Source organism: Cyclopterus lumpus, chromosome 18 (assembly GCF_009769545.1).
Source record: "Cyclopterus lumpus isolate fCycLum1 chromosome 18, fCycLum1.pri, whole genome shotgun sequence".
Lineage (NCBI taxonomy): Eukaryota > Metazoa > Chordata > Actinopteri > Perciformes > Cyclopteridae > Cyclopterus > Cyclopterus lumpus.
The window spans coordinates 4,425,666-4,445,659 of NC_046983.1; the positions used below are offsets into that span (position 1 = coordinate 4,425,666).

Here is a 19,994-nt window from a genome sequence, read left to right on the forward strand (position 1 = left end):
GGATTGAGTGTTTTGTATATAGTGTTTTTCTCTCTTCTGGTACAGTCACTTTGTTGTACACAACTTTGAATGGAGGCTGGTTTAAAAAGCAGAAACAAATGTGAAATCTTTGAGCTTCAGTACTATGGTGATAATGCGGATATAAAGCTTCCACATTTATAACATTGAATCTGTTTTTGGAGTTTGTATTCGTCCAACATTTTTAAAAATGATTTGACAGGTGCTGTGTGTATTTTGGTTTCACCTGGATGTATTTAGTTTGTTTTCTTATGTTTGACCTTTTGATGCATCAATAAACTTCCAGCACTGAGCTGCCAGCAGTGTTTCTGACTGCCATTTCTTTAGCAAAAAAAATATTATTCGATAAGATTACTAGGAACACATTTCCACACATTCTATTCATAAGATTCATGTTTTTAACAATTAAAATGGCCCTTTAAAATACTTACTAAACTACAGTTAAGAATCTTAAAGCTTAGTACCTTCCACATGTTGTCTCCCAGTTGTATATTTCCCTTATAAAGTATTTGACCTGGTCATGATTTAATCTAATTAAACAGGAATAGATCACAGCTATGTAAATATGATATTACTGCATCCTTAAAGTCTCTGCATATAGAGTCCTGTATTCACCACTGCAGCTGTTGCTCGATGTGAATATGTGAAACGGATGAGGAGCAAACCGCGACGCTTAAAAAACGATTAAGAGTGTTTTGCTTGTTGTATAAAAATTAAAGACTTAAATACAAACCACGATATTCACCAAGATCCTGGCTGCAAAATGAAATGTCACACGCAGGCTTTTGTACATTTCAACCTCCTCTTTTTTTTCTCTTTTACAGAACAACTTTAAGTTGACTGGTCACACTTTTTGTTGTTTGATGGCGCAGAAAGTTAATGTAAATTAACATCAGACATTTACAGTATTAATATATATGTGTGATACATGTTGTCCAATGTGCTCCAGGTACTCTGGATTAGTGAAGCGTTCAGAATTATTATTTTTTTCCTTCTTCCCCCGACGGAAATCCCTCGTCAGAAACTGACACGCAAATGATAAGACTGGTACAGGCGATGTCATGTCAACTATTCCAGTGTAAATGTAAATTTGTTATTATATTTACAATATTTCTTTCTTCTCCAGAACCATCTCGCGACCCCCACCCCAGGTTGATACATTACTGCATGTATAAGCATGCATTTCATATTCATACAGTATCGTACACATACGTTCTTTATTGTTTAATTGTACATCTAGAATAAGAGGAGGCTGTTTATTATTTATTAAGTGGAGCAGAGCCCGGATTGGTGCTCAGAGACTGGATCGGCCTTCAATAAGTGGTGAAATATAGTAAATGTAACAGGAAACATGAAGTTCACATTGAGAAGAGAGTGCGTTACCAACTGAGTGATTTGAGACACCTTTCCTATACACCACAGTTGGATGATTGCCAGCTTTTATTGTGAAGGGAAGATGTGCCAAAAGAGTGGATCCAAATAATAAAAAATGTAAAAACGGCATCGTTGAGCAGCTTTCTTCTACTTCCTCTGGTATCAACCGGATACCAGAGGAAGTGTGTGTTTTCAGACAACACAAGTCCACCGCTAAGTCTTGACCACATTTCCTTCGTATCGCATTTACTCTGGAGAGTGTTAGAGACGCATGCTTTCAAAGATATGCACACAGCACACATCACAATATTACATGCAGAGATTAAATAGTAGGTGTGTTTATGGGATGCTTTATTCACCTCTTTTTTCTTAGAATAGTGTGCTGTGGTCAAACCAGTTTGGTTGTGTGAGCTTTATGGAAAAGGGGAGGAAGTTTAACTGAAGAAGAAGGTGGAGAAAACGTCCAATCCAATGCTGCAGTTTCAAACTTTGCTCAAAGTGTAAAAGCTACAAAAGCTTCTCAGAAGCAGAGCGGAGTGAGGATGGGACTCACTTTGTGTTGTGTGCTGGGGCTTTTCTGTGAGTACTGTCTCCATTTAAGTTATAGTTTTATAGAGAAAACCTTTTAAATGCCTGATGGTAATAGTTTCAATTTGATGATGACGTTTCTAACTTTATTTTAGTGATGAATATTCTCCTCGACTGTGGACACGCTCGAGGTTTTTATACAACTTCCTTTCTTATTAAATCTTCACTCAAGACAATTCTCCACTTATTGCCACTCTTTTTACACATTATATGTAAGTGTCCTGTTTAGTTAATTTATGATGCATTAAAAAAAAGAAAACACATTTCACTCTTTGCATTTGTTTCTAGATATTTGGCTGTCCGTTGACCCGAACAGGTCCACTTTCTTTACTGGAGAGTATGTGACCTTCGTATGTGACCTGGGGAGAGGAGAAAACCCTGACTGGTATTACTCCATCAGCCTGGATGGAAAAAGATCTCCCCCCAACAGCCCGAAGAAGAGACTTAAATCACAATCTCTAACTTCACGCCACAGTGGTGGATATCAGTGTATCGCGGCTCACAAGAGCTCACCAGCTGTTATCATAGAAAGTAATACAATCTCTATAACTGTAACAGGTAAGTGACCGAGTTCACTAAAAGTACTTATTTATTTATGAGCCGAGTTGATATAATAAATCTGCAAAGTGCTAATATAATATAATGTATATTATGTATATTAATGCTGTTTAACCGTGTAATCCTGAGCTTTGAGTAAAGGAGATATTATTACATCATATTGTCATTAAAATATAAACGAAGAAAGATGGACGGGCTTCAGCTGTTTACATAAATACATTTACATAATAAGACAAACCATTAAACATTTGATCCATTTTGATAAATTAGTCTGTGATTAATTAGTGATAACATGAATGTATCAAATAGAGCAGGTGAGTGTGGCGCCTCCTTCAGGGGAAATGTGCTCATTACTTAGTGAACATGTCATTTGTTACAGGAAGAGTGACTTTGACATCTTCTTCTGTCTCCAACTTAATGTTAAATTATATTTACATTAAAAAACATAAATCACTGATACCTTGTAACATTGTTAATATATTTAAAGTGATTCATTAAAACAAAGATAACTGCTTCCTCCTCAGTTGAAGGAACAACTTCAATGGTTAATAAGTGAAACATAAACATGAGTTCTGCATTGTTTTATCAATGAATTGTCGCACCCCCTAGAATATTGTATAATATTATTTCTTTTCATTATTTATGAAACTATAATAATTCACAAGCACAATAACAACCACTGTTATGTTTTGGTTCTCCGTGAAAACAGAGCGACCAAAGGCCCGACTGAGCAAAGGTTCTCCTGTAGGGGGCAGTGTGTCCCTGACCTGCTCTGTGAGTTCATCATCACCATCTTCATCTGGTTGGAAATACTTCTGGTACAGAGGCAAGAAAACCTCTGAACCCCTGATCACACGAGATGATGTTCTCCTCACAAACGGACGAATCGGTGTCTCACAAGGAGGAGGAGGAGGAGGAGGAGAAGGAGGAGGAGAAGGAGGAGGAGGACGAGAAGGAGGAGGAGAAGGAGGAGAAGGAGAAGGAGGAGGAGGAGGAGGAGGACGAGGACGAGAAGGAGGAGGAGAAGGAGTCTACTGGTGCAGAGGAGGAAGTGGAGACCCAGTTTACTACACAGAGTACAGCACACCAGCCGGTAAAGAACTAACCTGGCTAGTTGGTATAAAACACAGAATGTATACATAATACAGAGTATTTGCGAATAAGGATTAAGACTAACACACTTTTCTAACTTTTCTATTTGTGAACAGTCACTCACAGAGCTGTTGTGACTCTGCAGCCCGACTGGCCTGTGATTTACTCCGGAGAGACCATCACTCTCACCTGTGACATAAAGGACGGAGGAGAAGCTGAGTGGGAGTATCGATGGGAAACATCCAGTTCACCTCGAAACCCAAGTGGCCCCATGATCAGACCATCACACAGTGGAGACTACTGGTGTAGGGGCAGACTGAACCATGAAACCTCTTCATCAGAGTGGAGTGATACTTTCACATTAAGAATATCTCCCAGTGAGTCTTTGTTTCATTTTGCTGAATGTAAACAGAATATTTGCCGTGTTAGTTTTGTTAATATATTTAAAGACACTGTACCTTCACACCTGTATTACACATGATGTAGGTTACAAGCGGTGCATGTAACCCACTCACGACTCATCATAACATGTCTTCCCAAGAGATAAACCCAAGCCGGTCCTCACTGTGTCTCCATTGTGGCCGAGTCCTGGAGACTCAGTGACTCTGACCTGCAGGGTTGAACATCCATCTGCAGGATGGAGGTTCTTCTGGTACCAGGTTGTTCCCAAACTGGAGTCCTACAGCTATGAGCTGCTACCTGGTAGCTCCACTGGGACTGAAGAGGACTCCTTCATTGTTCATGGACAGACGCACACAGCAGGATATGTGTGCAGAGCTGGAAGAGGAGATCCAGTGTTCTACTCTTCGTATAGTGAACCTCAGTTCATCTGGTCTGGAGGTAGGTTAGTTCAGACTTTTATGTTCTTGCTCAGAGGAAGAAATGTCATTATTGTGGTGACATTTTCCCTCAAACAGCATCAAACGTTGAGTTTTCTAAACTTGTCTCCAGAACATTTTAAGTACATTTTAACATTAATGAAACTCTTGACCCTCCTTTTCACCTTCACAGTTTGGAAATCTATAATACAATCTTGTACCGCAATGCATTCTTTTCTTTTATGAACTAGATACTTTAAATGTTATTTTTCTTTTTAATCCTATGTTTTTATTCACCAACAAGTAAAAAGATTAAAAGTATAATAAATAGGATTATTTTCATATAGCTTTTTATATCTTTATTTTTCTGTGCTTTGTTTGTCTCCTCGTGTGTTTTTCAGATTTCCATCCAGCAGCGTCTCTCACAGTGAGTCCTCCCAGAATGCAGTTCTTCAGCAAAGATTCACTGTCACTGAGCTGTGAGGGAAACTCTACTGAGTGGAGAGTGAGAAGGTTTATTAAATATAACCACCTGGCATATTGTTCTTCCTGGGGAACCATGACTGGATCTACATGCAGCATCAACTCTAATGGGATTAGTGGAGTGTACTGGTGTGAGTCTGAAACAGGACAGTTCAGCAATGCAGCCAACATCACTGTACAGAGTGAGTTTTAATTCATTTAAGAGATATTTGTTTATGAAGTATTTCAACATTCTATTATAAAGTGTTGACATCTATAGATGACTCGTATTAACCAAACTTATTTTCATAATGAGTTTAATAAGCCTGAGAGTCCCCTTCTAAGGACAGACAGATATGTGCATCTGTACATGTGTGCATGTGTATTTTAAGAATAAATAACAAATATAATAACTCCATGTACCATATTAAGCATCAGAGCCTGGTCTACAAGAATAAGTAAACCATTTGTACATGCTCCATACACGCAACTCAACAACCAAAGCCCAATAAGATGTATGATTATTATTGTGCCTTCAGTTACTGTTTTGATGGTGTATGAGTTTGAATTTTGCTTAAACATCGTTTATTCTTCCTTATCAGTATTTTATTCTTATTCTTACTTTCACCACCTATTCATTACTAGTATTATTATTATTCCCTATCTGTGCTGTTTTGATGGTGTATGTCAGCGTCAGTTTGGTTGCTAAAGTGTGTGTCAGCCTGTTGTGAGGAACAAGTGTATACTAATCTTGTCGTTGTAATACCTAATTTTGGCCACACGATGGTGTCAAAGGTTTAAGTCCGTGCAGTACCCTCTCTGCCCACTGGGGTATGAGTGTTCGTACCTCTAGAGGCGCTATTTCTTATTTTGAGTGCAGAGAAGCTTCTACTGTACCAGAGGGATACAGCGGTCGATCACTGGGGTTTATAACACCAATTCACAAATATTGTTTAATTTCTCCTTAACCCATTGTACCATAGACTATGATTTCCCCTTTTATTTCCCTTTTAATGCCCCACAGAGATGTAGTCTGGTCGAAAAACTTCTTCCGAGGAATTCTCAGCACACTTTTGTGTCCTGATACGCTCGGTTTTCAGGTCTCGTTAAACTCACCAAGATCTACAAAACCCACCCGCACAGTGCATTGAAAACAATAAAACTTTCCCTGTGTCCCTCCTCGCCTTCCGCGGTAATAAACTAAACTGACCGCGTCTGAGCCACCGGTCAGTTACAAGAGGTATCAACGTCTTCCCGCGAACTTCAACTTGTATTTCTATCGTCTAAGAGTCGACGTTGGTATCTCTCACGAGCGTCCCTTAGTCCTATTTAAACTCTTTATTCTTTTACCTAAATCCCTACCAGTGGACACTTATTCTCTTTCCCTCTGAAAAGCCCAGTGGAAATATGTGCTATTACTTTACGTGTGATCAGGGACAACCTATTTCTAAACTACGGACGGAGGCTTATTCTGCTGTTGACAACTCAATTTAGTTTATCCAATCACAGACAGTCTAACTCAAGGTCGTCTGCTCACCTGTTCGTTATGAGGCACCTCTCGTTGTCAACCGCCAAACAGCCGCCGACCCTCGGCTGGGATCCGGGAAACGTCACCGCTCTTTGTCTTTACTCAGGTCAAACAATCACGTCGTCAAATAGCTCTTATGGTTGAGGAGGTACACTCGTTTTAGTCTGGTATGCAAATCTTCGCAATTTTTGTGAAAAAATGCCTCAAGAATAACCTAATATCTATAATAATACCTATTCTTTGTTCTCTTCACAGGCGGTGATGTCATCCTGGTGAGCTCTGTCCATCCTGTGACTGAGGGACATTCTGTCACTCTCAGCTGCAGGTTGAGGACAGAAAAGGTTCTTTATAACGTGGATTTCTATAAAAATGAAAAACTCATCTCAAATGATGCCAGCGGGGAGCTGTTTATCTCTGAAGTTACAAAGTCAGATGAAGGTTTTTATAAATGTGAAGGAAGAGATTCACCACAAGGTTTCAGGAGTTTGACGTCACCAGAGAGTTGGTTGTCAGTTAAATGTGAGTATAAGATTAAAAACGCTGTTATAAGTTGGTTTAAACTATTTGTTTAAGTCAGACATACTTGTGTATCTATTGATGATTATGTGTATTTGTGTGTATATTCTGAAGCTGCAACAACAAGCTCTCCAGTTCCCGTGCTGTTGGTTGTTGGTCTGGTTTGTGGAGTTTCACTGATTATTCTGCTGCTGCTGGTTCTGTATTGCTACAGAAAGTCAAAAGGTGAGATCTGTTCCTTCTGATATTAGATTGATTACAATCTAAGAAGTCAGTCACAGATATAATAACATGTTGTGTAGTAACAATAGAACAATTCTAAAACAGCAAAAGTCTTTTTCTTCCAGATTCACGCCTCGTGAGGTTGGTACAAAACTCTCTTCTCTCTTTCTGAACATAACAGCAGTACTTTACACGTTCCTCATTAAATACATTTACTTCCTGTTCTGGGTCCACCAGGTCTCAGAGCACCAATCAGAGCCCAGCTACAGACCACGTGACCAACCAGGTTGAAACTCAAGAAAGAGAATATGCCTCTCTTCTCCATGGTCAGCTTCTATCCTGATTAATTTCATAATGTATAATTACATTTAAACCTGACATTTCTATTTCTATTTATCTGTTTAATAATATTACATAATTCATATAATGTGGTTAAAATGACTGATATGACCTTGTCTTGATTTCCACGGCTCTGTAGGTGATTCTTGTCTCTATGAAACAATCAGAGGCTCTGAAGAACCTGGACATGGTACAGTATATACTGTGTGTTTATCACAGAGCTGTTAGAAATACTAAAATAAGATGAAATGACTGCTGACAATTCCTTAAGTAAAAAAAAAGTATGTAATGAAAATAAAATGCAATAGTTTAAATGTGTTTGTCGGCCAGCAGTCTTTAAATAAAGGACATAAAATGGTCTTTTCATGCATTCATCTGATCCTTCTAACAGGGAACAATAATGAACCAGAGGAGAGCGTTTACTCCAATGTGACGATGGGAACAGCTGCAGGTACAGACGAGTACAACAGACTTTGTACTACGACTTTGAGTGTATTTCTATATTACGACCACCTGGAGACACCAATTCACATACAACAATGACTGTAAATAAGAGCTTTTAAACAGTTTGGATGTGTTTGAGTTTGTCTGTTTCACATGCAGCATGTTGCTTTACAGACATGTTTAATCCAATAAATATCACATAAATCTGATTATTAATGTCTCACAAATATTAGTTGGCGACACAATAGATAACTGTATTAAAACAATATTCAGAGACATGAGTAAAATGTCAAAATGTTCCTGTAACTCTTAAACAACCTTAAATCTATTTTTCATTTGCGTTCTTCCAGGTCAATAACACATCTTTATGGACAGAACCAGAGAATGGATGACAACATGAAAAAACACATCCTGGTCTTTTTATAATTATTGTGTGAACAACTTCTTTCCTTCAATAAGACAGTATTTTGTACAGTTAACCTATTAGCACATCATTTAAATAAAATACATCATATGGCTTTAATATATTAATATTGTTACTTGGTGAAATGTCTTCACTTTATTACATATAAATCAAATGTTAGGATTGAGTGTTTTGTAAATACAGTTTTCTTCTCTCTTCTGGTACATTAATGTAACACACACGTGTTACCGCGGGTGGTATCTCCCTAGCACAGAGACACTAGAGACAGGAGCTAGTTAATTGTTTTTATTAATTCCAGGCGGATGCGGTCTCCGTCGTGCTTGCCGCTGATCTGCTCCCGTGGACAGCAGCGTCGGTCCGGCGTTCTGCCGAATCCAAAACCCCTCACCTTTGTCCATCTGCACACTTATAATGAGCAATCATCATTAGACCCAGGTGAGGCCAATTAGGCCTCCACCTGGTACCGTTCCCTGAGCGTACTCCCCCACTCCCCTCTGCAGCTGAGCCTAACCACACCCAGCCACCACAATTCACTTTGTTGTACACAACTTTGAATGGATGATAATGCGGATATAAAGTCATCCTCTCTTTCATTTTTGAGGATAGAGCTTCCACATTTCTAACATTGAATCTGTTTTTGGAGTTTGCATTTGTCCAATATTTTAAAAAAATGGTTTGACAGCTCGCCCCTCGATGGACTGGCGGCCTGTCCAGGGTGTCCCCTGCCTTCGCCCTATGTCAGCTGGGATAGGCTCCAGCGCCCCTGCGACCCTAATGAGGATAAGCGGTATTGAAAATGGATGGATGGATGGTTTGACAGCTCCTGTGTGTACTTTGGTTTCACCTGGATGTATTTAGTTTGTTTTCTTATGTTTGACCTTTTGATGCATCAATAAACTTCCAGCAAAAAGCTGCCAGCAGTGTTTCTGACTGCCATTTCTCTAGCAAAAAAATAAAATAATTAGATTTCCATAACTACACCTAGATTTCGGGCTTGGTTTGTGGTTTTCAACATCAGTGATTGGAGCTGAGCGCTGACTTTCAGTCGTTCGTCCTTGGGACCAAAAACAATTACTTCTGTTTTATCTTTATTTAATTGATGAAAATTCTGGAACATCAGTTGTTGATTTCTTCAATGCATTTAGCTAGCCCTTGTATGGGATTATAATCCCCTGGTGATATAGTTATGTGGATTTGTGTCGTCTGCATAATTATGATAACACACGTTGTTGTTTTTCATAATCTGAGCCAGTGGAATAATGTAGATGTTGAACAGATGAGGCCCCAGTAGTGAACCTTGGGGAACACCACATGTCATCCTAGTCAGCTTTGATGTGTAATTAGCTACAGACACAAGCAGGTGTATAGTAAGGCTGACATTACTACTAAAGAGGCATAGCATATGTATAGTAAGGCTGACATTACTACTAAAGAGACATAGCAGGTGTATGGTCAGGCTATCATGGAAAAGGGCCAGCGATGGCCGCTGATGCTGTGATAACAACATCGGAGCTGTGATAAAAAAGAGGGAAAGGCTTTCAACTGGTACGTGCAATAGTGACATTAGAAACCATACGAACGTGACCCTCTCTCACATGACAGGAAAAGGGACACACCTGTGATGTTCTGGGTTTCATTAAAAAAGATTGACATGTCAAAGGAAATGGAGGAAGAGCTAAAAAAGGGCAAAGATGATGTGAGCCACACTATGAGACGATGAATTAACAGAATAATGACTGAGAATGACTCATCAACTGCTCCGGTCTGAACTTGTTTTCACATCTTGTATATACACCATAGTTGGATGATTGCCAGCTTTTATTCTGAGAGGAAGATGTGCAAAAAGGTTTAGCCAAATCATTTTAAAATAAATAAACTGCATCAGTGGCTTTCTCCACCTTTCTCTGCTATCTAGAGTAAGTGTGTGTTTTCCTTCAGACAACACGATTCCACCACTAAATCTAATGTGTAACTTTTAGATATCTACTCTCTAGTTGAGTGAGCTTTATGGAAAAGGGAAGGAAGTTTAACTGAAGAAAACTTTGCTCAAAGTCTAAGAGTTACAAAATCTTTCCTCAGAAGCAGAGTGTCAGAGAGTCACGTGAGGACATGAGGATGGGACTCACTTTAGTTTGTGTGCCGGGGCTTTTCTGTGAGTACTTTCTATGTTTTAATCATAGTTTTATAGAGAAAACCTTTTACATGCCTGATGTTAATAGTTTCAATTTGATGACGATGTTTCTAACTTATTTCAGTGATGAATATTCTCCTCTACTGTGGACACGCTCAAGGTTTTTATACAACTTCCTTTCTTTTTTTAAATATATTCACTCATGACAATTCTTCACCTATTGCCACTCTTTAACACATTATATTAATGTGTTCTGTTTAGTTAATTCATGATGAATACTATAAAAAAAAACGCATTTCACTCATTTTGTTTTTGTTTCTAGAGACTTCGCTGTCCATTGATCCAAACAGGTCCACTTTCTTTACTGGAGAGTCTGTTACCTTCACATGTGACGTGAGGATGGGAGAACCTTTCAACAATCCCAAACTCTGGGATTGTTCAATCATTAGGAATGGTCATAATTTTCTCTCCAACACTTTAAAATACGATATCGATATCCTCTAACTCCAGAATACAGTGGTGAATACCAATGTGTTGCAACTTGCAAGATCGTCTCACTGATAAGAAATAGAAAAGTAATACAATCTCTATAACTGTATCAGGTAAGTGAACAGAGTTTTTTCCATCATGACCAAATTCACTAAAGGTACTTATTATTATGAGCCGAGTTTATATAAACATCCTTTAAAGTGCTAATATAATATAAGGTAGTGATACTGTGTGAATGTTAACTAGTGTAAGATTTATAAACCTTAAAGGTTGACCACTGATGCTGTTTAAACCATTTAATCCTAAACTTTGAGTAAAGGACCAATTAATCACATAATCTTGATCGTTAAAATAAAAACAAAGAAAGATGGACGGGCTTCAGCTGTGTAGCACCCACACTCTCTCAGTAGATCTACATAAACATATTTAAACAGGAATCAGGCGGTGTTTGGGGTTTGTTTGTTAAAAAGGTAGCTACCACGAAGGCGTACCTGTATTTGGTGGAAGTTATATTACCTTCCTAATAATAAAGAACCCCTCTAATTTAGCAATGGGGTTATTTAATTATACTATACTATAGTTTAAAAGACTGACCCCAGAAAAACAGCTTTCTGTTAAAAAGCAATGAGTTAATGACCTAAATTATATTTACCCTTTTGGGGGACAATAACAACACAAAACAGACTTACAAACAGGACTTTAAATACTAATCCTGAATACATTTTTGACTAATAATTAACCCTAATAGTAATACATTCTAATTGGCTGATATGTAACATTAGAATTGGGCACACACACACACGACACGACACACACCACACACACACTCACGTACACCCAAACAAACGTAGCTCCGGTGCGTCGCTGCCGTCAGCCGAGCAGGAACCAGCCAATCAAACTCACAGATCGGCGGAGTGACACCTGGCTTATCCAATCAAACCAGATAGCGCTACCCATCAGGGCACCAACTGAATTTAACACCATTGTGGGGCCTGCGATATAGTGTAGGATGGTTTATTTACATAACTTTAACGAGTTACTGCCTACTTATTTTACTCAATTATTTTAATTAACTCACGTATTATGACACTTACTTTCAGGTTAATTACCTTTTTAGAGTTATTTGCTACAGCTGTTTACATAAATACATTTACAGAATACGTGCAATATGCTATCCCTTTTGAAAAATTAGTGGCATTAATGTATCTAACAGGGCAGGTGAGTGTGGCGCCTCCTTCAGGGGAAATGTACTCATTACTTAGTGAACCTGTCATTTATTACAGGAAGAGTGACTTGACATCTTCTTCTGTCTCCAACTTTAATGTTAAATTATATTTATATTAAAAACATAAATCACTGATACCTTGTAACATTGTTAATGTATTTAAAGTGATTCACTATCCCTCCTCGTTTGAAGGAGAATCCATGTTATGTTCATTTAACCAACAACTTCAGTGGTTAATAAGTGAAACATAAACATGAGTTCTCTTGATTTCCTTCAGTTTATTTTACGTTAATAAAATTCACAGATTCAGAAGTGATTAAATGTGTACATTCACACCTGTTTTACACATTTGGAGACAGGAACATAATGTAGGTTACAAGCGGTGCATGTAACCCACTCACGACTCATAACATGTCTTCCCAACAGATAAACCCAAGCCGGTCCTCACTGTGTCTCCATTGTGGCCGAGTCCTGGAGACTCAGTGACTCTGACCTGCAGGGTTGAACATCCATCTGCAGGATGGAGGTTCTTCTGGTACCAGGTTGTTCCCAAACTGGAGTCCTACAGCTATGAGCTGCTACCTGGTAGCTCCACTGGGACTGAAGAGGACTCCTTCATTGTTCATGGACAGACGCACACAGCAGGATATGTGTGCAGAGCTGGAAGAGGAGATCCATTGTTCTACTCTTCGTATAGTGAACCTCAGTTCATCTGGTCTGGAGGTAGGTTAGTTCAGACTTTTATGTTCTTGCTCAGAGGAAGAAATGTCATTATTGTGGTGACATTTTCCCTCAAACAGCACCAAACGTTGAGTTTTCTAAACTTGTCTCTAGAACATTTTAAGTACATTTTAACATTAATGAAACTCTTGACCCTCCTTTTCACCTTCACAGTTTGGAAATCTATAATACAATCTTGTACCGCAATGCATTCTTTTCTTTTATGAACTAGATACTTTAAATGTTTTCAAAGGGTTTTATTTTCTTTCAGTTATATGTCATATGTCATCTCTTGATTCATTTTTCTTTTTGATCCTATGTTTTTATTCACAAGTAAAAAGATTAAAAGTATAATAAATAGGATTATTTTCATATAGCTTTTTTAAAACTTTATTTTTCTGTGCTTTGTTTGTCTCCTCGTGTGTTTTTCAGATTTCCATCCAGCAGCGTCTCTCACAGTGAGTCCTCCCAGAATGCAGTTCTTCAGCAAAGATTCACTGTCACTGAGCTGTGAGGGAAACTCTACTGAGTGGAGAGTGAGAAGGTTTATTAAATATGACCACCTGGCATATTGTTCTTCCTGGGGAACCATGACTGGATCTACATGCAGCATCAACTCTAATGGGATTAGTGGAGTGTACTGGTGTGAGTCTGAAACAGGACAGTTCAGCAATGCAGCCAACATCACTGTACAGAGTGAGTTTTAATTCATTTAAGAGATATTTGTTTCTGAGATGTGACCATGTACATTTCCAAAGGGCCATCGTTTTCAAAATGGCTACTTTATGAATCTGTAAAACACAATAAAAAACGATGAAATGTGTCCTCATCATTTACAGCAGCTTGTTCAACCAGCTGATGTTTTTGAGCCAAACTTCCTATTCTTTGTTCTCTTCACAGGCGGTGATGTCATCCTGGTGAGCTCTGTCCATCCTGTGACTGAGGGACATTCTGTCACTCTCAGCTGCAGGTTGAGGACAGAAAAGGTTCTTTATAGCGTGGATTTCTATAAAAATGGCAAACTCATCTCAAATGATGCCAGCGGGGAGCTGTTTATCTCTGAAGTTACAAAGTCAGATGAAGGTTTTTATAAATGTGAAGGAAGAGATTCATCACAAGGTTTCAGGAGTTTGAAGTCACCAAAGAGTTGGTTGTCAGTTAAATGTGAGTATAAGATTAAAAACAGTGTTATAAGTTGGTTTAAACTATTTGTTTAAGTCAGACATACTTGTGTATCTATTGATGATTATGTGTATTTGTGTGTATATTCTGAAGCTGCAACAACAAGCTCTCCAGTTCCCGTGCTGTTGGTTGTTGGTCTGGTTTGTGGAGTTTCACTGATTATTCTGCTGCTGCTGGTTCTGTATTGCTACAGAAAGTCAAAAGGTGAGATCTGTTCCTTCTGATATTAGATTGATTACAATCTAAGAAGTCAGTCACAGATATAATAACATGTTGTGTAGTAACAATAGAACAATTATAAAACAGCAAAAGTCTTTTTCTTCCAGATTCACGCCTCGTGAGGTTGGTACAAAACTCTCTTCTCTCTTTCTGAACATAACAGCAGTACTTTACACGTTCCTCATTAAATACATTTACTTCCTGTTCTGGGTCCACCAGGTCTCAGAGCACCAATCAGAGCCCAGCTACAGACCACATGACCAACCAGGTTGAAACTCAAAACAATGCATATGCCTCTCTTCTCCATGGTCAGCTTTTATCCTGATTCATTTATTACTGTATAGTTTAATTTAAAACTGACATTTCTATTTCTGGTTATCTGTTTAATAATATTACATAATTCATATAATGTGGTTAAAATGACTGATATGACCTTGTCTTGATTTCCACGGCTCTGTAGGTGATTCTTGTCTCTATGAAACAATCAGAGGCTCTGAAGAACCTGGACATGGTACAGTATATACTGTGTGTTTATCACAGAGCTGTTAGAAATACTAAAATAAGATGAAATGACTGCTGACAATTCCTTAAGTAAAAAAAAAGTATGTAATGAGAATAAAATGCAATAGTTTAAATGTGTTTGTCGGCCAGCAGTCTTTAAATAAAGGACATAAAATGGTCTTTTCATGCATTCATCTGATCCTTCTAACAGGGAACAATAATGAACCAGAGGAGAGCGTTTACTCCAATGTGACGATGGGAACAGCTGCAGGTACAGACGAGTACAACAGACTTTGTACTACGACTTTGAGTGTATTCTTTATTACGACCAGCTGGAGACACCAATTCACATACAACAATGACTGTAAATAAGAGCTTTTAAACAGTTTGGATGTGTTTGAGTTTGTCTGTTTCACATGCAGCATGTTGCTTTACAGACATGTTAATCCAATAAATATCACATAAATCTGATTATTAATGTCTCACAAATATTAGTTGGCGACACAATAGATAACTGTATTACACAATATTCAGCGACATGAGTAAAATGTCAAAATGCACCTGTAACTCTTAATTAACCTTAAATCTATTTTTCATTTGTGTTCTTCCAGGTCAATAACACATCTTTATGGACAGAACCAAGAGAATGGATGACAAACATGAAAAACCACATCCTGGTCTTTTTTTATAATTATTGTGTGAACTTCTTCCACACAACTCAAACACCAACTGAAAGACTTGTGAAAATATCATAATCATCATTTTGTCAGGAGTCAGCCCACTCAGCACGTTTCCGTAACTAGAAACCCGTAGATCGGTGCTATCAGAAAAGGCAGATAGCAAAGAGCAAGAGGACTTAACACAGATTCTAAATGTATTTTCAAAATCCTTCTGCACCAAAGCATCTCTGAGATATGAGCTAAAAAACACAGCAACATGAATCGATTTAGCACTTACAGTCACAAATGTTGCTTATTTAAAAAATGTTCCTTCTTCTAATCAACAAAGACTGCTATATTTTGATGTATTCAACACCATAAGTAATATAAAAAGTGAAATATAAGGTTTGGTACATGAGAAAATTCAAATTGCCCATTTCGCCTAATTTATCTGTACTAAAACCTCTCTAACTTTGTTCTGCTTTACTTTTTCAAAGTCAAACTTTGCACCGAGACTGGTCACATATTGTGCTATGATCTATGATGTGCTTTGCTGTTTCTGTGCATCTTTCCAAAAGATAATCATCCTGAAAGTGCTTTTTTTCTAGGCGAACCTGGAAATTCAAACTTTTGCTGTCTTTCATCTTTATTTACTCTTAACCAGTAACATATATACTAATATGTACACATCTGAACAGAAGCCCACATGTGTTGCCTTTATTATAACACCAACATTATTCAAATAGTCTTTGTGGTTGCAGAGCTACACCCTTTTTAGTTTGGTTATGATATTTCGAGCAGAAACCTAGAAAATAGCTTGGGGCTTAAAAGAAAATACATCATATGGCTTTAATATTCAGTTTTACTTGGTGAAATGTCTTCACTTTATTACATATAATAAATCAAATGTTAAGATTGAGTGTTTTGTATATACAGTTTTCTCTCTTCTGGTAGTCACTTTTTTGTAGACAACTTTGAATGGAGGCTGGTTTAAAAAGCAGGAACAAGTTTAATCTTTGAGCTTCAGTACGTTGGTGATAATGCGGATATAAAGTCATCCTCTCTTTTATTTTTCATGAAAAAGATTCTACATTTAATCTGTTTTTGGAAAACATTCAAGTTCCTTTCTATTTTTCAATGGGTTGACAGGTGCTGAACGTAATTTGGTTTCATCTGGATAGATTTAATCTGTTTTCCTATGTTTGACCTTTTTATACATCAATAAACTTCAAGTTTCTGACTGCCATCTCTGATTACTAGGAAGCATTTCCAGATTCTTATATTGAAGATTAATGTTGAACATTAGTAAAGTGGCTCTTTAAAATACTTATAGCATTCCTAAAGTCTCTGCATATAGAGTCCTGTATTAACTACTGGAGCTGTTGCTCGATGTTGAAGCTCGAGAGCCCCCCAAGTCGGGCTAGTCTCAGGCTTGTGTGAAACAATGGACTAATCATGAAGGAATATAATGATGTTTTACAAGTTAAGAAGAATACAAGAATGTGTAAGCTGTTTGTATGCTCCAAACACCAAAGTTATGAATGACCAAATATCAATCAAAAGATCTCGCGAACAGTTGGACCACGCAGCAGCTTTGTGGCTCGTGTTGTTGTTGTTAGCTTCAAGCTAGACATGAACGGAATAGCTTTCTAGAAAGTAGACAACCTGGAGATTCACAAGATCTCCTTCAATTTCTTCTCCACTAAAGCATCAGTGAATGCGATCTTAGAGAATTATGACTTACTTTGGCTAAAAAAGGACAATCGGTGGTCTTTAAGCGGCGCATGCACACGGTCGCTAACTGACGGCTGACTTCCTGTTAGAGCAGAACAGTATCTTGGGGTCCATTGAGTCAGATTTTACTTTTTTATCAGCGAATCGTAGTGAGCATTTGACAGAAAACTGAGGATTTGAGGGCACAGAGCATTATTATGGTTTATTTAGTCTATGTTTCTGCTGTATTTGGATGTATTGAACACCAATAGTGAAATACAAGTGAAATATAGCATGGTCAATGAGAACATTGAAATGGCACTGTACTAAAACCTCTCTAATTTTATTATGCTTCACTTTATCAAAGTCAAACTTTGCAGAGAGACTGTTGACATATTGTGCGATTATTTGTTAGAGGTTTAAACCCACAGCTGCATTATTCCAAAGAGATAATCCTCCTGAAAGTTCTTTATTTATCCTTTTTATTCTATTTTTTTTCAATCTTTGGTGTTGGAGTTGTGTTTGGAGCATGAACAAACGGCTTACACATTCTTGTATTCTTCTTTAATTTGGTGTGCAACAGCATTATATTTATTTATTATATTTGTTCATGTTTAGTCCATTGTTTCACACAAGCCTGAGACTAATGTGTGCCATCTTCATTTACTCTTAACCAGTAACATATATACTGATATCCACACATCTGGTCAAATCTCACAAGTTTTGCCTTTATTATAACACCAACAGTATTCAAATAGCTCTTGTGGTTGCAGAGAGAAGGCCATTTTAGTATGAGTATGCAATTATTCGCTAATTTCCCCCAAAAAATGATAGAACGGTTTCTTTAATTTTACATCTTGAATACGTAAAAACTAGAAACGCCTTTCTCAGAATGAGAGGAGCAGAGTGAGTGCTGGACGTCAGGATGGGACTCACTCTGTTTGCTGGAGCTGAGTCACATCCTGAGGCTGAAGACGTTGCAAAATTTCACCATCATTTCACCATAAAGTGAAGACATGTACAAATTCTGTGATACGATAGGCCGACAATTTTGTTATCCAAACTGTAGAAGAAACATATTTACATGTTATATATTGACCCAGTTTGGTGAGAAGATCACGGATTACAAAGAGAGTATGCCACCTGAGTTTCATCTGCATCTTTAGTATAATGCATAATGCATAATGTATGTACGTGGGTAGTTTAATAATTCTAGAATGGAAACCTTTGACTTTATGCAGCTGCCTTTACAGTAACATCAATAATTGCTGTCCCTTTGCTGATGATCATATATGTAGGAAGGAGATTGAAATATCGGCCCATTATCATATTTAAATGTAATGTTCTTCCGTCTTATGAGCATTACAACACGCTGTGTTCCAAGCAGTCTGGTTGTTTGAGCTTTGTGTAAAAGAGAAGGAAACACACGCTGAAAACTCAGAAGCAGAAGATAAAACTTCAGATCCAATTGATTTATGAAATGCGTCTTCTTTTTCTCTCCATTTCCTGATTTTTTCCATTTGCTTCATACGTTTGAAGCTTTCTGTAAAAATCTTTTCTCATAAGCAGAGTGTCAGAGAGTCAGTGAGGACATGAGGATGGGACTCACTTTAGTTTGTGTGCCGGGGCTTTTCTGTGAGTACTTTCTATGTTTTAATCATAGTTTTATAGAGAAAACCTTTTAAATGCCTGATGTTAATAGTTTCAATTTGATGATGATGTTTCTAACTTTATTTTAGTGATGAATATTCTCCTCTACTGTGGACACGCTCAAGGTTTTTTCTTTTGTGAATAAATAGAAAAACAGAATTTGTCTAATCACCATCAGCATGTCCATACTTGAGAGGTGTATTAATCACAATAATACAGGTTGATACTATTGTATAACAATTCAAGATTTAAATACAAACCACATGACTTTCACTATGCAAGATCTTGGCTGCAGAATAAACTATCACACTTAGTGATAGTAGTAAACTAAATAAAAGAACTTGACAAACTACAGATGCTTTGTCCTCTTTTCAACATTGTCCTTAATCTGTACCATTTAAACAAAGGACCGAGTGCTTTGTACTCTGTGAAGAACCCAGAGCAAACCCTCTGAGAAGTCTTGTAAAACTGTAATGTAAAACTTCTTCAAAAGATGAAGACAACATTGTTTTATTGTGAAACGTTTTTTATGACAATTTTTGCTCATGCTTTTGTAAATTCCGACCACCTTTTCCTTTTCTCTTTTACTTAACAACTTTAAGTCGACAGGTGCACACCTTTTGTTGTTTGATGGCTCAGACAGTTCATGTAAATACACATCATACATTTATAGTATTGTGGATTTGTGAGGCGTTTCAGGTCTTTTTCTCTCCCCCTTTCCTCAATGAAAATCCCTCGTTAGAAACTCACACCATTAATAAAATCGATTCTGAGACAAATGATAACACTGGTACAGGTGATGTCATGTCAACTATTTTTCCATTCTGATACATGTTATTCTATTTACAATATTGTGTTTATTCTCCAGAACTGTCTGCCAACCCTCTTAAGGGTCCCGACCCCCAGGTTGAGAACCACTGTGTGATAAATATACAAACATGCATTTGATAGCTATACAGTATCTTACACACACACGTTTTTTTGAGCCCAATAAATAATAAAAAGGAGGCCCTGTCTAAAATTGTGGCGGATAAGTCAATTAATATTCCAGAGACTCAGACTCACAAGAGCTTTGCAATCTGTGCAACGTACACAACTCTTTGTCCTTAGACCCTCAAACTG

General features: G+C 37.7%; 1 protein-coding gene and 1 long non-coding RNA gene across 3 annotated transcripts in view; both read left to right on the forward strand.

The window, feature by feature from the left end:
* The first annotated feature begins 1,673 nt into the window (after positions 1–1,673).
* The window catches only part of LOC117748126, a 36,633-nt gene continuing 18,312 nt past the window's right edge, over positions 1,674–19,994 (forward strand). The window contains exons 1-22 of the mRNA XM_034557757.1: positions 1,674–1,971; positions 2,076–2,192; positions 2,269–2,538; positions 3,248–3,631; positions 3,747–4,007; positions 4,174–4,470; positions 4,850–5,113; positions 6,694–6,957; positions 7,069–7,179; positions 7,302–7,317; positions 7,414–7,502; positions 7,655–7,705; positions 7,907–7,966; positions 10,837–10,907; positions 11,086–11,116; positions 12,655–12,951; positions 13,381–13,644; positions 13,849–14,112; positions 14,224–14,334; positions 14,457–14,472; positions 14,569–14,657; positions 14,810–14,860. Of these exons, the coding sequence (XP_034413648.1) occupies positions 1,935–1,971; positions 2,076–2,192; positions 2,269–2,538; positions 3,248–3,631; positions 3,747–4,007; positions 4,174–4,470; positions 4,850–5,113; positions 6,694–6,957; positions 7,069–7,179; positions 7,302–7,317; positions 7,414–7,502; positions 7,655–7,705; positions 7,907–7,966; positions 10,837–10,907; positions 11,086–11,116; positions 12,655–12,951; positions 13,381–13,644; positions 13,849–14,112; positions 14,224–14,334; positions 14,457–14,472; positions 14,569–14,657; positions 14,810–14,860 (3,415 nt within the window). The 5' untranslated portion in view covers positions 1,674–1,934. The remainder of the gene's footprint in view (positions 1,972–2,075; positions 2,193–2,268; positions 2,539–3,247; positions 3,632–3,746; positions 4,008–4,173; positions 4,471–4,849; positions 5,114–6,693; positions 6,958–7,068; positions 7,180–7,301; positions 7,318–7,413; positions 7,503–7,654; positions 7,706–7,906; positions 7,967–10,836; positions 10,908–11,085; positions 11,117–12,654; positions 12,952–13,380; positions 13,645–13,848; positions 14,113–14,223; positions 14,335–14,456; positions 14,473–14,568; positions 14,658–14,809; positions 14,861–19,994) is intronic.
* Positions 10,485–11,080, forward strand: LOC117747841. 2 transcript variants are annotated; one of them, XR_004611489.1, is made up of 4 exons: positions 10,485–10,535; positions 10,639–10,674; positions 10,837–10,907; positions 11,025–11,080. It is a non-coding gene; the product is annotated as an uncharacterized LOC117747841 (long non-coding RNA). The 2 variants fall into 2 exon arrangements; XR_004611488.1 differs by lacking the exon at positions 11,025–11,080 and having other exon boundaries at positions 10,837–10,969.